An 18,575-nucleotide genomic window follows, 5' to 3' on the forward strand; every position below is an offset into this window, starting at 1 on the left:
ATTTAAAATAGAGGAGATATTCCATTTCCATACACTTTCAATCAACAGGTACACTTTGGGCATCTAAACCTTTTTTCCATTTAAAATTTATGTTAATCTATGACATTATAATTGAATTTATGTGATTTTGTAAAAAATATACCGAAGTATTTGAATTTATACTCATAGACACTAATACTAAGCCTTGAAAGAACAAAAAAAGAAAAACACACCTTGTTCAAAAAAGTTTAAAACCAAAGTGAACATAACCACTACTTTAAATGGTTCAAGAATGAATAAATGTAAAGTCCTAATAGTAAACATCCTTTTTTTTCTATCAGTGACAACATAGAGCTATTTTGTGAAATTTAGCTTTGAGTGGAACTTCTTGAGTGAGCACAATGACAGGATTTTTTCAGGATAATTTTACTCTGTTTCATTTGGAGATATATGACAGATTTTAACATCCTGAACCCGTAGAAACTTTTCTATCAACCTCAATGAGGCTTAAATATGACTTTCAATCTTTTACATTTTTCCAGTGATATGAAAAAGAGGTTGTTTAAAAGTATTAATCTGAATTATGAAATAATTGAACAATACGCTTTTTTAAAAATTGAACCTGCTATCGCTTCCCCTACTGAAACCTATGGATTTTCCAGTTGATAATACATTCATTAGGATTGAAATATTTTTCTTCAACTTTTGAAACACTATTCATGACTCTTCATAGATTTTTTTTTCTTCACCTGTGCAGCCTAGAAATGCTTGATTTATCAATTTTTACAGGTACTACTTGTCTCTGATACAAAACCATAAAAAATACATAGATGGTGACTGTGGAGCTGTCTAACAAACATTCTGGGCTGGACCTGGGATTTTTCTTTGACTGGTGCATGTAGCCACAGAAGACTAAAAAAAGTTAGACTTTCATGTAAACTTTTAAAGAATTCTTTATACGGAAGAAAAGCAATCATCAGCCCATGAAACTCTATGGACTTAAGAGCTTCCACAACTGCAAGACCTAAGAATGAGCCAGACAACTTTATTTGTAGCGAGCTTTTTTGTCCACCAGATCCCAGGGGAGTTACAAGCTCTTAGGAAACAGAAAAAAAAAACAGCTTCTGCTGTACCAGTTGTTACTACCACTTGGGGTTTTGTCATGTCTCTTTTGCTCCAAGTTTTTATTTTCCACAGCTTTTTGGTAGGATAAAGTTTATCTGCTGTGATGGAAAAATCACTCTTTTTTAAACTCAGTTCACCACGAGCTGCAAGATTTTGCCCCAAGGCAGGTAAGAAGTATGCACACATCCTGCTGCATTGGCAAGAGCTGTAACCTCCAGGAAAGCCATATCAGCTACGCAGCTGTTTCTGCTTGTGAACATCTCTTTGTGAACTGAAAGTAGGCTGCAGGTGGCTCAAATAGAGACTAACCCTTATGAGAGAAAAATACTGAGAACCCTAGCTAGCCACCTAAAAGGCTTGATCACTACCTCCACCAGAATGGGATCAGTTCTCTCTCCTTTGTAGTCAGGGGAAGAAAATGAATGGCATGGAAGAGCACCTGCTGTGCCTATGGTAGGGATGGGATGAATAGGAAATTGCGTTGTTCCCAGGGTCATTATGGTTTGCTCTGAGAATCTGCTGCAGCGCAGTGACTCTGCACTGCTCCTGCTGCAGGGTTGTAGCTTAATGCCACAGTGTAGCCTGAAATCTGTTCCTGGCCAATTATGCCTTTAACTCGTATTTTGTTTAAAAGTCAAAGCAAGTTTTGTTCAGCAGCCAGCTGCAAGCTGGGTCTACTTTCAAAAAAAAAAAATAACAATCAATCTGAAGTACTTATGCTTCATAAATCACCATCAGCTGATACAAATTTGAGAATCAGAACACTGCAAGCAGATAGCTGCAGCAGGACAAATTTTGTTTCATTTCTGATTTATAACTAGTATTGTTTATTAGCTCTGCTGGTAACAGTTGAATGATTCCAAATGCTAACACAAACCTGTGAGGAAAATCCCCTTTTCTGTAGCAAAGGTGCTGTAGCACAGAGAGGCTGAAGGATCCACAGGCTAAGGCAACAATGTTGAGGAGATACATAGAATTCCAGGACAAAAATGAAAAGGGGAAGAGATGTGACCGTTTCCCCTTTAAACACTACGTACATGGTGTCTAGGTGCTCAGAGCAAACACAGCTCAGTCACTTCTGCCACCTGCCTCCTCCACAGTTTGTGTGGAACTGGTAACTGCAGTACAGACCGCCAGCGCTATCTGAGAGTCTCTGCAGCTCCTCGTTTCAGGACTGGCTTGATTCACACAAATTACGAGGCCGTTTCTGTAAGGAAGGGCTATTCACAAAACCAAAGATTTTTTCTTGTGCACACCATGTACATCCATGTTCAGTCATTGGGGGCACAAAGTAGAGGAAGTCTAAATATTTGACAATAGAAGACAAACCAATTGAGTGTGTCTTCAAAGGAAGGGGACATGACCTTTACCACCACCAGCAGCTTAATACGGAGATTTCACAATTTTGCTTTGTTTCCTGAAACAGAATCACATTTTTAAAAATCCAGAATACAAACAGTTGACCATGCTCTGTCTTGAAAATTAGTGGAATAAGGCATACAAGGGAGAAGGATCTCATTTAAGTAACGCTAATATTTTAAGCGGTCTCTCCAATGCTAGTCATACACCTGTGTTTTCTGGACTTCAGTCACCCTCCTTGCACCAGATCTAGCACTGGTGTAGTTATCCATAGGTGAGGTTAGTAGGGAAGCTGATGCCTCTGTTCTTCCACAAACATGGACAATAAAAGTTTTACTGCGTGGTAGTTAATTCAGAGTTCAAAGTTTCCATTTGATGCATAGTGGATATATTAAGAAGATAGGCATAATAAAGCCTCTCTGGCATTAATTCCCTAGCAATAATCATGTAGTAAAGCGAATTGGATTCCTGTTGCAATGCCGATGGTTGTTTTGTAACTATGTGCAGTACTAATAGCTATGAACGCTTTCCTGAAGGACATGCCTTCAAAGGCCACAAGAAAGCAGATAATTAAATACATTTAAACGTGAATTACTTTGCTGCATTTTGTGGCTTAAGGCTGAACCTCTCTTACAATAAAGATGTTCAGGATTCAATCCCTCCATGCAGAGAGGAAGTTAAATGAACTCTGTGCAGAACTAGGCTAAGGCAGTGCAGGGATGAGGGTGGCTCAGAGCTTGCCGTGATCGGAGGAATGACAGCAGTAAACCAAGGCCATGGTTGTTCTGCTGCCTTTCTCCCACCCCAGCAATGTGCAGTCCCACGTAACTCCCTACTCTGCCCGTTTGTTGGGCCGGGCCGAGCTCTGGGAATGAGCAGACACTGAACTAAACAGGCATTTAGGGCGGTATCTGACCGAGCGAAGCAGGAGTGACACGCTGGGTTATTGAAGCAGGGTTCAAAATGGCATTGATGTCTACGCGGGTGGAAACTGGTTATACACACACCCCAGAAAGTACTGAAACGTCGTTAATCCTTTATGCAAAGACCCAAGGAAAGGTGCCAGGCTGGGGGGGTGGGGGGGCTCATAACTGCCCGCTGCACCGGCGCCCAGCACCTCAACTCTTCAGGAAGAGCTGCCGTGACCCGTGCCCAGGGGTGCCCCACCCCCCGGTTTTCCGGCTCATTTTTTCGGGAGCACAGTGCCCCATCCCACAGCAGGGGCGAACGCCGGGAGGCCGGCCGGGCTGTGCCGTGCCCCGGGGCGCGGTGCCAGCCTTGATCGCTTCCCAGCTGAGGGGGGGGGACAGCGAGGGGCGCCAGGGACCCCCCTCAGCGCCAGGCGGGGGAGCAGCCGGGGCCCGCCCGGGAGGGCCGCCCAGCCCGGCGGCGCCGGGGAGCCCCGAGGGGCCGGGGCGGGGGCGCGGGGGCGGGGAACTCCCCAGGACGCCCCGGCCCCCGCGCGGGGAGACACGGCGTTAGTCAGCGGGACCCTCCCCCTGTGCCGGCGCTCGGCTCCGCCGCGGCAGCGGCCGTGTCAGCCTGGCGGCAGCGCGGCGCCTGGCTCCCCGCACGGCCCGGCCCCCGTGAGGCGCGGGCAGCCGCGGAGGCTGGGCGGGGGATGGCGGCGGCCGGGCCGCAGGGCGCGGGGCTGTGCGCGGCGGCCGGGCTCTCCCGGGGCGGCGGGGCGGGCCGCCGGCGGGCGGCGTGAGGCGGCCGCGTTACCCCGGGTGCCCCCGCCCCACGCGGGGAATGAGAGGCGGCGGCGCGGGGCTGCCGGAGCCCGCCGGGACCCACCATGCGGGAGCTGGCGATCGAGATCGGCATACGGGTCCTGCTCTTCGGGGTCTTCGTGTGAGTACCGGCCGGACAGCGGGCGCGGGGGGCGGCCCCAGCGGAGCGGCGCCGGCGGGTACCTCCGGGACCGGCTCAACTTTCCTGCGGCGCCCGGTGCCGCTCGGGCGCCCGAGTCCCCCCCTCGCAGCCGGGCGCGGGGTGGGATGGCGGGGCCGGGGCGGTGCGGGGTGGGGTGGCCGCCCCTCCGTGCGGGCTGGCGGCGGTTCGGCGGTCCCGTAGCCCCTGACGGGGGACGAGCCGCCCGGCGGTGGGCTCTGCCGGGGCCCCCCAGGCTGCCGCCCGCAGCCCCGAGCCGGGGGGAGCCGCCGCCGCCCCGTCCGGGGTGCCGGGGAGGGCGGGTTTTTCCCCGGGGCGAGCCGCTGCAGGAGCCGCGGGGAGCCCTCTCTACCCTGGGATTTTGCCGAAGACCTGCGGGAAATTTTGGTCGGAGAAACTACCGTTTGTGAGAGAAGTGTGCAAAAAAGCAGCCGGCAAAGAAAAAAAAAAACAAAAACCACCAAACAAACAAAAACCCCAAAACCCAAAGAAGCCCTGCTGCTGGCTCCGTGTGGAGGATTATCGTTTCTGCTGCGAGGTCTCGCCTGCCGGGGCTGTACGCGCACCTCCACCGCTGGCTTGCAGCAGCGGCAGCCCGCAGCCAGCCAGCGGCGGGGCAGGCGCCCGTTGCGGGAGAGCCGCGGCGCTGGTGCTCGGAGCTGGGGAGGGACCCCCGGCTGAACGGCGGATGCGCCGTGTCTCAGCTGGCTTGGAGATGCGTGTCCGCACGCTGGTGTGCAGGAAGGAAAGGCATGGAAATGTGGCTGCTGAAAGATGTGCAGGAGGAGCACTCTTTTTGCCTTCTTTAGGAGAAAGCAGTCACATATTATTTTGCTCCGTGGATTTCCCCCTTTCTTTTCAGGGCTGTACCCGTTTCTGTTTTTCTGGCAGTTTGTGTTCTCCATGCATTTGAACAATGAAAAGTTCCACTCTTCATCTAAGTTTGCATTTCACTTGCTTAATGTTTAAAGATGAGTATTCTCAATCTTTGTGATCTCTCAAAAGCATCACAGAGACTGGATCAGATTCTGCTGAAGGGTGGATGCTGCTGGTCACAGGTGCAGGCAGTAAGGGTATAGGGCAGCTATTAGTGTGTGATACTGCCTTACAGCTGGTGATACTGGAATTCTTTGATGCGATTCCTTTCTGAACCTCTGGTGGTTAATGAATAACTTGCCCAATTTACTGGTATTTAAGTTTTCCCTCAGTGCTCATTTCTCCTGAATATTGATGCAAATCTTCTGATTTGCAACGTTTGGTCGGTGTAATCATTTTAGGATAAACTTTGACATCTTCAACAACCTGTAAGGTACATTTGATACCTTTCGGTTCAGTTGCATCTTTCTTTGAAAGCAGGACCTGTTCTTCTCAACAGAACTCTTTTCTGGTATATATGGAATTACAGGGTAAGCAAAGACCTCAGAATCTCATGCTACCTCAGAACCTTTCTCTTCATTATGACTTCATGTGTAATTCATCACATACACCATCCAGTAAGAGATCTCTTTATATAGTTCATTACCATGATATGTAAATCATGACCCATTATAAGTAGTATTTTCTCGGTTATGCTGGTCTTCTGTCTTCATTTCCTCCTTAACATATTCTCTGATTTTCACTATTTTTTATGCTGAGGTTCTAAAATTAACGGAGGGGTGGCTAAAGGAAAAGCTTTCGGTAGAGTCACCACTATGGCAAATGCCTATGCAAGCACTTTTCATCTTTTCACGTAGCTGAGCTCCTGCCTTCTTGGAATCCTGGGGAATAATTCTGACATTGTAATAGATCATTTAGAGTATTAATTGCCATCTAGAAGTACTGAACACTATAGTATTCTAAATTCAGGCTGGTGCTCAGTTTCATGAAGAACTGCACTTTATTTACTTGCAATGGTTGCAAGAATAGCTTTTATATTCAGATGATCTTAGCACCAAAGTAATCATTTGCTGTTGAAATAGCATATGATATTTCTCTCAGTTTTTCTGAAGAGGCAGTTACCCATATTTTGAAACTTTTATGTTTTGGAGGTTTAAATACTGTGTTTTCTGTGGTTTTGTAGACAGCCAGGGCAAAGATTCTTATGAAGCATTGAATTAATTGAAATATCTTGTCAAGTATGAACAGTTACTGGTGAATTCCTAGGCCTGGAATCCAGGCAGCAGCGATGTAAGCTGTACTGCAGAACCTATTTCTAGGAATGCAAAGGCTGTACAGTTCCCACCTCCCCTGGAAAGGGATACCATTAACACCAATGGTCATCAGCTACTAGGGCCGAGATGCTCTCACTTGTGAATGCCAGCTGTGACACAGATATTTGTCCACCAGGAGCTGGCTTGAGGAGAATTAGTTCATTCTAAAAAGGTTTTGATGACTTTGGGTCACTACTAACCTTTAGTGGAGGTAGTGTTAGAAGTCTGACCTTGAAGATAATGGTTCCATATGCTATTTGCCAATTGTGAGCCATCTGTGCTTCCCAGATGTCTTTTTAGCTCCAACCTACTGATTAATATAACTCAGACTAATATACTGGCATATTTTGTACCATAAAATGCAAAAGAAAAAGGTGCATATTCCATGTCGTAGTTTTGCTTGGTGATAAATGTCATTTCATAAAAATGGAGGTGTGAAAACTTATGTTGATGATTGCTGAAATTGAATGTATTGCCAATTTGAATGTGTTTTACAGCAACAACAGCCATATTTTCTATTCTTAAGACTGGCAACCCTTCCCCCCCCCCCCCCCCCCCCCCCCAGTTGCCATAATTATCAACTTTAGTCATTCCACCCAAGGCAAAAATCTGTTATTTAAGTTCTCTTCTATCATGCAGATGTATGCCATTACAAGTAATACATATTTTTTGGTGGGTTATTGGTTTAGGATGAACTCAACAGACATTCATGGACTATAATGGTAACAACTGACTCGGTTCTAAATGTGTTCTTAACAATTGCTAAGTGCTCACATAGTACCTAAACCTGTCTTTAATTGCTGAAATTCACCAACTTGTGTTTAGGAAGATCTGTGTTGAAGTGCATTTTAGCCTTCAAGATTTGCTAGTATTGAAGGAGAGATTAGTTAGGAGAGATTTATTAGAAGAGCTACAGCTGCCTGAAATTCAGGAGGAGGAGTTAAAAAAACATCCGAGTAAAAAAAACCCAGCCAAAATCCAAACACACCTGGTTGCAGTCAAAAACATAATGCACGCTTTACTGGGAAGGTAAAGAGACATTCTTTGAGTACCTTCAGCAAAATAGCTTTCAAGCCACAAGTTACAAACTGTGAAGAGGATAGCGATATTTCTGTTCTGCCCTACAGTTTTTTCCTATTTCCTTAACAGTAAGAAATTAATTTTTCATTTTCAATATGTTTAGCTTTACACCTTTTGACTGGGCTGAACTGATCCTAATGAGCATAGGTGGCTTGCTACTTCCTAGGCAAAGAACATTCTCATGCTGTAATTTGACCATTATGTTACTACATTATGCAGTTTCAAATATTTTTCAAGTAAATCTTGAGTTAATCAATTCTCACTTCATGTTTTTGTTTGTTTAGTTTTTTTTTATTTATTAAGAAATACCTGTGAGTACAGAACTGGAGTTTTTTTTTTTTTAAGTTTTTTGTGGAAGGTCTCAGAAGTAGAAATTGTCTATTGTTTAGTATAACAAACTGTGAGCATGTACTTTATAATAGCAAAAATCAAACACTAATTCTAAGAATGACTGAATTAGGGTCTTGCATCTCTCTTTTCTTCATTTTGTACTTATTACTATGGCCTGGAGCATCTTAAGATGCTTGTTGAATGCTAAAACATGTTAAATGTGGTCAGTCTTTCATCTGCTCCTTGTAGATGGTGGCATTTGTCACGTACTGAATGCTTGATGAAAGCAAATTGTTTTGACTGACTTGGCTTTATTCAGTTAAGGCAATTGTAAAAAGATTTGTGAGCAAGTCTGATATTTTTACACAGGAGTGAAGCCTTTAAAACAATGTTCTTCATCTGTCCTAAGAAGAATTCATTGAATGGTAGTTCAGAGTGAACCTGTAATTGCCAGTCGGGAAGTCCTAGTTTCTTAGCAAAATACTCTGGTTTAGATATCTCCTTGCAAGGAAAACTTTTTCAACAGTTTCCTAAGTTTTGTAAGACCACGTCATTGTCTTGGTAGGAAGACAGAAGAATTTGCATGTGTGGTAGTGTATTTAGCCCAATGACTTGTCAACAACGTATCGCTGACGTTTCTAGAACTGTCTAATCGATTAAAAAGAGTCTTTCAAGGATTGCTTCATCAAACCTTGAGCTCTTCAGTGAGTGTGATGTGATTAAAATATAAATGTCATTCACAGTAAATGCATATCTTCCTTACAGCACAGTCTCATTAGCAGTCTCCTTTGGGAGTAAATGTTTATCTGCAGGCTAACATATGTATATGTTCCACACGTGAGTGTACAATATTGACTAATGCTGACATATTTTGTGTGTGTGTGCCATGTTCAGACTCTGGTTTAGCTGATTCTGTGCATATTGGGTTTCTTACATGTTTACAGTATTAAGATTTTAATCATGTTATGAATATGCATGAAATGATTTAGCGTGGAAAGCTCTTTCAAGTAGCTCACTCTGTCATGGGTGGTGATCTGGATATTCTGCATATGTTGCCATCATAAATGATACTATGTATTGTCTTGTTAACACAGAAAATCAATTAGCTGAGGAAATTTCACAATGCTGCTGTTCTGATTTACTCTTCTCACAAGTTTGTGCTTGCCTTTTCTTTGTCATATCTGCTGGATTTTTGGAGGATAGACTGAGCTGAGAATCACAAGCAGTCAGAGATCTGTAGGTAATACAAGCCAAACGGTACTGAGAAGAAATCACCAGTCTGAGACATTAAGACTTATTTCCTCATGCTTACACCAATAGTGCCAAATTAACACGAATCAGTTGGACCAAGATTTTGAGGCACCTTTTAAGCCTAGGTGCTCTTTCTAGCTGCATGTTTCAAAGCAAAGCAGGTATTTGGCCACATGAACAACTTGGTCTTTTAGTGTCCTACATTCTCAATTTGAGTGTCCTGTAATTGTTTGTTTAGAACTTGTTTTTTGGCTTCTAATCTTAGAAGTCTTGGACTTCGTTCATGTGTCCCCTAATTTCTCATCAAGAAAGGAGAATAATACTTCTTTTTCTCACACTCAATTTAATGGATAAATTCTTTGTTGTGAGGTATATGGACAGTAGCCAAACTCACTGAACACTGGAGCTTTTTCAGTGTTAGTTTCACAAATAGAAATGATACTAGGAAGTGATAACATCAGCATGTTTGATTACTAACCTGTTTAAAAATGGCTGCTGTACTGTGAACCATAACTTAGATGATAGTAAAATGAGGAAGAAGTTTAGTTCTGTGGCCCAGATTGAAGTCTAGCTCACTGAGCCCGGTTAATGAACAGTTAAGGGAAAGACCTGCTGTAAAAAAGGCCTTACCCTCTCTGGTGCTTAGGATCTGAGAACATTTATCAAAGCTTGCATATTGAGCTCCAGCGGTAAGCAACACACTTGTTCCAGTGCTCAGCAAAGTCTGTTATACCTTTGAAGTGATGGGAGAATTAGAATGCCACGGAGCTTCTGTAACTCGCTGAATACAGCTCATATATCACAAAGTAACTTGAATTTTAACTTTGCTCAGCTCTGCGTCCTTGAGAGGTTACTGTAAAAACAAAAGGCCATAAATACCTATTATACCTAGTGTAATACGAAGCACACAACACGATGACTGTGTGCCTGTCCTATTAGCTATGAAATATCGCCAAGGTAACAGAGACACCCGGTACTGTGTGGGGCCGCGGGGGCTGCGGGCGCGTCCCCCCGGCCCCAGCAGCCCCGGCAGCCGCTCCCAGCCGGGCCCGCCGCTGGCCACGGCCCAGCCCAGCGGCCGCGGGGGCAGCGCCGCGGGGGGCGCGTTTCACAGGGGGGCACAACCCGCCCGGGGACCCCGGCGGTGGGGAGCGGGGCAGGGACGGTGCCGCGGGCACCCGGGGCCGGGCCGGGCCGGGGGGGGCTCCCCCCCCCCCGCGGGGCAGGGCAGCCCCCGGCCGGGCAGGCGGCGCCCCTCGGCCCACGGAGCCCGCGGGGGAGCGGCTCCCCCCCGGGGCAGGGGGTGCCGGCGGGGGCCGTGCCCCGCGGGCAGCCCGCGCCGGAGCGGCTCCCGGCAGGGCCTGTGGCGCCGCGGGGAGCGGAGCCCGGGCCGGGCCGGGCCGGGCCGCAGCGTGAGGAGCCGCCCGGAGGGGCCGGCGCGGCAGCGGCAGCGGCGCCGAGCGGAGCGCGGCCCCTGCCCGCCCGGGGGGAGCCCGGGGGGGAGCCCGGGCCGGGCCGGCGGGCGGGGCGGGGGGAGGCGCGGGCCGGGCCGGGTTCTCTCTCCCGGCCCCGCCGGGCTGTGAGCGGCACCGGCCGGAGCCCGTTTCCCCGGCGGAGCCGGCGCTGCCCGTGCCCCCGGCCCCTGTGAGCGCTGCCCCCGGCCCGCCCCCGGCCCCGGAGCCTCCCGCCGTGTCCCCGCTGCCCGGCCCGGCTGAGGCGGGCGGCGATGGGCAGGGGGCTCCGCCGGGCGCCACGCACCCCCGGCCCGCGGCAGGCGCTGGGCCTTTCACTGAGCCGAAGCTTCTGTTTCCGTTTTTATTTCATTTATTGAAGCTAGGGTAGGGTTCTAGTGGCTGTGGTAACAGCTATTCAGGAGCAAATGTATCTGCCTTGTGCAAACTTTGTCTGTGCCGGAGAGACTGTTTTGCAGACTGTTGTATCAGTGCTTTCAGATATTGCAACTACGTTTATTTGATTTGTTTTCCCTGAGTCCCACGGGGCAAAAAAAAAATGGGGATTTAGTGGCAGGAATTCTAATTGTCCTGTTAATAGGATGGGATTTACAGTTGATGTGTGTGGCTAAACTCTCAGCTGAATACATGCTAAAGAAGGATGTTGTTGTAAGTGCCAAAGCATCTGCTCCAGATTTTCGAGGAGTAAATGGTGACTTTGTGTCTTTTCTTGTCGAATCCTATTTACTCACTGACTTTGGCACTTTGTATTTATTTGCTCCAAGCCCTGATTGAGGGTGCTTTGTAGTGAGAATGCAACTAAGACTGACAGGGTTTCTGTAAGGGAAATTTTTCTTTAAAAATATTGATTTTTATACTTTGATCTAAGCACAGTCAAGCTGTGTCACTGCTGTGATTCTTGTGGCAAAGACTTTAATAAAAGTACAGTCTTACTGCTGAGAATGCACTCATACCTGGCACGGCAAACCAAGATGTTTATAGTCTCCCAGCCTGCTGGTGACTTTGAAAAGCTTGAAAGTAGTTAGCAGTTATTGACGCTAAAAGTGTATTGAGGATTACGTCTTATATATCTTGTAACTTTTTTCCTGTAGTAAGCACTGTACTGTAAGTTGCTGAGCGGGGGACATTTGAGTGCTGCATCTATATTGACAGGGATTAGTGGACAACAACGAGAAAGCTAAAGACAACACATATGACCCTAGTTAAGGTATTGGTTGTGATGCACTAATGAACATCAGGGATTTACACTTGAATGATTAAGGAAAACTTCACTGGTTTCTGAATCAGAGTAATTGCTTTACAGATAATCCAATTAGATTGTCTTCACAGAATAGACAAAGTAGTCATCAGATGTGGCATTTGAACTGGGCTTTTCTTAACTACGTGGGTTTTAAGGTACTTTCCATTCCTGTTTTTCCCTTGCCTTGTAAATGGTAAATTTATGATCATTGAACCACAAGTCATTGCTATGCAAGAAACTGTGACTGATCTATATGATTCTGCAGAAAACTTGTTTAAGAATATTTCTTTGTTGTAAATCAAATTGGTACCCTCCCTGAGTACTGTATTTATTTCTCTGCATTACAAAACACTTTTAGCTTTTACTGTCCAAATGCCTAAATATTTTCTGTGTTAAAATTCCTCCGAATTTAATTAAAATTGCATATAGATAAAATTCAATAAGTGGGAATTGTTTTACTGTAGGCTAGGGTAACAGGGTTTACAAGTCATGTTTACATAGTAAGTGGCTGATTGAGATTACTCATGCACAGTTGAATTTCAGAGAATTGGGGAGGACCGAGAAAGACAGTAGGAGGGGTATAGAAAACACCTTTTCTGAGCAAAGATAGAAATAATTGAGCTGTTTAAACTAGAAATCTGAGGAGACATGGCAGTAAACTTCACCTCTAAGCAGCTGCCATAAAGAAGTATGAAGAAGACAAACTACTCTTCATGTCCTTTGGGAATTGTGCAGAAAGGAAAGATTTTTAAACTCGTAGCAAGGGAAACTTAGGTTGAGTGTGGGGAAATGCAACCTAATTGTAAGGACTTTTGAGCACTGTGGTAGATTACCTGAGGCATATGTAGAATCTCTGCCAATGGAAACTTTAAAAAGCAAGTTGCACTGAAGTATCTTGGGAGTATTTTATGTAAAGTTTAGCTTTGCTGCATGGATATGAGGAGACAGATTAGGTGGCCTCGTAAATTGGCATGGATCAATTTAGTGGAGTGAGGTTTATACCGCCTGAGAGTGTCCCAGAGCGCAATGCAAAAGAAAAGTTGAAAGACATTAAACCAGAATTTCTTGTAAGAGATTTTTGGCTCATTTTGATGGGTATGAAAGAAAATGGTGTTACCGATTCAAAGTTACTTGGAGAATACTTTAGCAAAGACTGAGCAGAGGTTGATGATACTTTCTGGCTGGAGGGCACTGCCATGCCAGGTGCCATATTCTAAATATGCTGCATTGATGAGACTGTGGGGAAAATGAAATCCTAGAGTAGGTGAAATATTTCGCTCTGCAATCTTGCAGTTCAACGTTTGACTATTTTGAGTGAACAGTTTTACTACTTTAGAATTTACTATGGAGGTGTAAATGTCAGCTCAGAAATATTTTAACTTTGAAGGATTTGTGGCACCCTGCCAAGTGTTGTGAAACCTTGCAAATCGAAAACAACAGAGGAGAGTATCATTGGATATAAAATGTTATAGTTTCATTAGCTGCCAATTTTCACTAATGGGAGAACAGATCTAATAGCCTGCCTGTACTCTTGTGGCCTGCAGAGAGGCCATTAATAATTTCATTCATCTAGTGTCCAAGGTGCTTTACAGGAGTGTAACTATTGCTATTGGCCTTTAGTGAGTGCTACAAAATGCTAACAGTGATGTTCCTATTCCCCATTAATATAGCTTTATTTTTATTTATATATTTATTTTTAAAATCATTACAAATGCTCTGGAACATGTAGTTATTCACAGAAGTGGTTTTGGATTGAGTGATTTTAATGTACTTGGATTTGACTGTGAATATCATTAAGCCAGTCTTTTTCTTCTCATCCTTAGAGAATAATGAAGTCATTGCATACAGCAACTGTGAAGGAAAAACTGGAACAAAGTAACTTTAAAATTTGTATTAGATTTGGTAAATAACTTGGTAAAAAAATTGTCTCTTAATTATTGAAGTGTTTTATTATAAAATTTATATTTTTAAATGCATTCTGTATTAAAATTAGTTTAATGGAGGCCTAAACAAAATATTTCTTTTCAGTTTGGGTTAAAATGATATGTTTCTGCTTGACCAAAATTTAATGTTTTAATTTCACATAAAGACACTCTTGATTGAGCCTTCTAGACTGGGCCAAAATATTTCTCTCCCTTCTCTCTCTTCCTTAACAGCTCTTGAGTTTTTGGTTAAAAAAAAAAAAAAAAAAAAAAAAGTCTGAGAATGTGTTTTGGCACTTGGCTCTGGTCGTGGACAATTTGTATTTAATCCTCACTTTTATTCAGCCTATCTCTCTCAGGTACAGCATTATGTGGAGATAGGCTTCACTGCCATGCAGGTCCTCTTTCAAGGTCATGTCTCTCTCTATCTGTTGTATATTCAAAGGGAAGAACAGATGTAGGGAATGGCATACAAATCATAAATGTCCATATGATAAACATATTCTAGATTAAAATGGCAGCAAATTATCCATATTATTAAAATTCAGATTCTGGTAAAACGCTGAGTGAGAGAGAAAGAAAATTTCACATGTAGAAGTGGTAGGTTTTTTATATGGGGCTTCTGAAGAGCTTGGGCAAAGGGGGCAGTGGCTGGATGAAGACAAGATCCTGCAGCACGGAGGAAGATGTTAGTTAGTGTCTTTTAGAGATTGCTCCTAAATAAGCTGCTAGGGCCGAATTGTCACTTCCAACTGATTAAACCGTGTTCCAAGCAAGATATTAAAGAGCTATCGCAGGAGGGACAGGAGTGAGAGGCATTGAAATGAGCGACCTACAAAGGGACTTTTGAAGGAGTGGTGGAGAGACAGAAATAACTGAGAGGGAAAGCTTTGATCACTAAAAGAAACTCGGCACCTTTGTGAGTTTAACACCTGACTGTCCTTCCAGGTCCAGACCTATACTCAATAGCAGTGTGGCACCAGGTATGGAAACAGAAGAAACTTTATCGACTACTCAGCTCTATCAAATTTCTGTGAAGCTAGGATAGTTGTCCAAGGAGCCGTTGAGAGTTGTTTGGTTGAAAACAGTTCTAGATGTAATAAAAACAAGCATTAAAAACCATCAGAAGCAAAATTGTGACCGTCTGTAGTATGTTTTGGTTCATTATTCAGATACGTCCTTAGGTTATTTAAACCTGTAATATGAATTCTGGTTTTCGCTTCAGAATAATGTACAACTGCCAGCTTTGCTAATGGCTACATCAATGTTCATATACTGATGATTTCCTTTCTCTATACTCCCTCCCCCGCCCCCAAGCACAGACACATTAAAATGGCTTTTGTGAGATAGCTTACATCATAAAGTATATTTAATAAGAATAGAGCATAGAGGCAACAATTAATACCTTAAATCATGCTTTTTATTAACTAAAATGAGAGATAATGCAATGAAAACTGTAGCTGATCGTTTTCCCTTTGTTGGTATCTATTATTTCTGTAAGACTACCGCTGCTGATTATCTGTGTGACAGTAGTGCAGCTGTACTGGATTGCCTTAAGTGTTGTACATGGACATAATAAGTAGCAGCTCTGACCTGCTCGCCCTGTGCCTGAAGTGCACCGCTGCTCCGCGTGAGCAGGGATCGCCAGACCTGAACTGCTTTTTCACCTCAGGAGCAGCTAAATGCCAAACCAAACATGTTTTTATTTCAGAATGGTTTATTTTATAGTCTGCTGACCGGAAAGCAGATGTAAAGATCACTTCCAATATTAGGTCAAGGAAAGTTTTAAAAAATGTAAAACAAGCCAAAAAATGTCAGTTTCGTTCATTTTGCAGTGTTTTTTCCTATTTCGGTATAGCCTGTCTTGTCTCCTGCTCTTCTGTTCAAAGCTGCAATGCAGCATGACCAACTGATCCCTCTCTTCCTTTCACTTTGCTGGTTTCCAAATATTCTTCTTCTGGAAGAAACGATGGTGAAAAGGTTGTATCTAAGCTAGTTAAGTAGTTTAATGCCTGGATGCCCATTTTTATTCCCACTGAATTGGAATTTTCGAGATTTAGTTACTTCATACTGGCAATAATTACACTCAGCAACATTTAGTGCTACTTGCATTCAAAGTGCTCAGTCCGTGAGCAAGGAGAATATATGGACTGGAAGTTTTTGCATTCTTTCAGGTGCGCAAGAACAACTGGCTGGCTATGTTAATTACTTGCTCTTGTGCCGCTCATGCATACTCGGATAATCCTTTCCCTTTCCTCTTAGGTTTGGTGTGACTGGAATAATGTCACAGGAAGGAAATTGTTTACCCAGAGAGAGTTCAACGCCAGGGCTTGAGAAACCAGTAGAGGTGTAATTTAGGTACTAAGGAAACTAACATTAGGTTCTAAAACTCCAGGCCATTCTTCCTTTTTCAGCATTGTAAAAAGATTTCTGGTTCGCTATTTCATATTAGGTATTCTAAGAACATTTGCATATCATTTACATAGTATTTCATAAGCTGCAGGACTCCTGTTGTGAATCGATATTGTTGTTAGTTCAAGATTTGAGCTTTTACGTGAGCCCAGAGTCCCCAGCTGTTGCCTCCTTGCTGATTCATTTAAATGATACTGTTTCTTGAGTTTGGACCAAACAAGGCAGAGAAAATTTGAGCAGAGGGGGTTGGTTTTATCCTGTTTCTGTTCATATGTACGTTCATGTGGGTACATGTAGCTCAAGCCATGTGCTGTAGCAGACTCGAGCCTGATCTCAGGCACAGCTGTGGAAGCCTTGATAAATACAGCCCCAGATGGTGTATCAGAGAAGGGTCCATGGCTCAATAATCGTTCAGGCACACAGGTTGGCACAGACTTCATCATCTAGACATGTTTTAGTTGAAGAACTTGTCTCGCACTATGGCTGGCTTTGTTGGCTCAGTAACAGTACAGCTCACCCTGACTGGGGGTGCAATGCTAGCTGCAAGGAGGAGAGTGAAAAGGATGGCTGTTTGTCTTTGGAAGAAGTCATACTCCAATATATATTTGTTAAATTAGTGGATATATGAAGCAAATCTGGGAAACCTGCTGGTAAGACTGAAGAAAAATACTGAAAACCCTCCTTCAGCGCATCTAGGAAATATGATAGCCGTGGTAATATGTATATTTTTAAAATTGCGTCAGAATTTATTTTCAATCCCTTAATCAAAATGATTTCTCATATATCTGAAGGACTAATGTGGGCATATGTGCTAATTAAATGTCACACTGCAATTGCTAGCTAATTTAAAATATTCAGAAATATTTTACATCAAGTGATACTGACTCATCTGAAGCTAAACCTACCCTTGAGTTCTCTACTTGCCAGTGATATTAAATAAAAAAGCAAACATATTGCTCCTGCCCTTTGTCCTCATCAGTCCCAGAATTTAATTCCATTGACTTTTGCCTCCTCCCTACTTAAAAGTACACCCATAGAACTGAAGTGGGGAAAGCTGTATACATTCAGATCAGAGTATTTAATGTTTCAGGAAGTGGTATGAAGGCCTTGTTTCTAGCTTCTTAAAAATACAGGAATTTTAAAAATGCTATCAACTTGCACTATTCCCAGAGCTGTATTGGGCACTGAATAGAGACCAAATTAAAGAAGCCTCTTGGAATGATTTTCTTACCATTTACTTTCTGCCAGTACTGCTTTCAGTCTTTGTAAATACTTGCACCTACAAACAGAAGGTTACCACAAATGAAGAGAGGCATCAGATCTAGCAATAACAGCTTCTGAATTACCTTTGTAGGGAGTTCCTGGTGAATATTAACTACCCTGTATCCTGCAGGACATACAGACCCAATAAAGCTGCATATTAGGATTATAGATTGTTAATCAAGAGTGGTAGGTGTATACACTGCATGTCATTGTACTGGGAAATAAACATTTTTAGCTGTCAGAAAGGCAGAGATAATTTATTGATACAGCTGCTTCTGTGTCTCTTAGTGCAAGTGTAAATTACTTAATGAATTTGTTTTAGCGTAGTTACAAGATGATGGTTATAATAACGTGTTTCCATCAAAGCCTATGAAGAACCAATAAAATATTAATTTCTGTTCTCATGTACGTGCTTCTTATGCAGTCCACATCTATTGCAATATAAATTCTAAAATATTTTACAATTTAACTCTCTATTTTTTAGTTCCATGGAGAAGTTAAAGCTGTTGCTTTCCTACTTGAATTCTTGTCAGCAGTGCACACTTGGCATATCTGAATACCAGGCCAATTAATGAGCAAGCTACAGCATTAGGAGTCTTGCTTTGATGCCGATATCGACTTTTCTTGCTGGTGGGAATTGCCCTGCCTTGCTTTGTGAAACAGTGGCAGAAAACATCAAATCTCTTGATACGCAGTGTTGTGCCTTAACTATAGGGGAAGTTTCTCTTTCTTATCTATTCTAGAGTTTATATTATTGAAGTGAATATTTTTAAATTCATGTCAGCTTCTTCGTTGGTGAGATTGCAGTTCATTATTAATAGTTGGGCCTTGGTTGTATTTTTTGTACCCTGGGACGTAATTCCCTTCTTGAGGGCTGAGGATTTCCCAAATTGCTTTAGAAATTAAATGGCTCAGATCTCTTTCCTTACGCTAACTTCAGAGCTAACACAGAACTATCTCATCATACTAATATGCATAGTCAGCAGCATTTTAGCAACTGAACTCCACCAACTCTGTGGTGAGCAGAATGGCGGTGATGAATTACAGGCATTGTCTCTTA

General features: G+C 43.6%; 1 protein-coding gene across 1 annotated transcript in view; it reads left to right on the forward strand.

Annotated features, from left to right (window-relative positions):
* The first annotated feature begins 3,768 nt into the window (after positions 1-3,768).
* PLPP4 (phospholipid phosphatase 4) overlaps positions 3,769-18,575 on the forward strand; it is a 65,065-nt gene continuing 50,258 nt past the window's right edge. The window contains exon 1 of the mRNA XM_040607499.1: positions 3,769-4,317. Within this exon, the coding sequence (XP_040463433.1) occupies positions 4,262-4,317 (56 nt within the window). The 5' untranslated portion in view covers positions 3,769-4,261. The remainder of the gene's footprint in view (positions 4,318-18,575) is intronic.

Source organism: Falco naumanni, chromosome 9, assembly GCF_017639655.2.
Source record: "Falco naumanni isolate bFalNau1 chromosome 9, bFalNau1.pat, whole genome shotgun sequence".
Classification (NCBI taxonomy): domain Eukaryota; kingdom Metazoa; phylum Chordata; class Aves; order Falconiformes; family Falconidae; genus Falco; species Falco naumanni.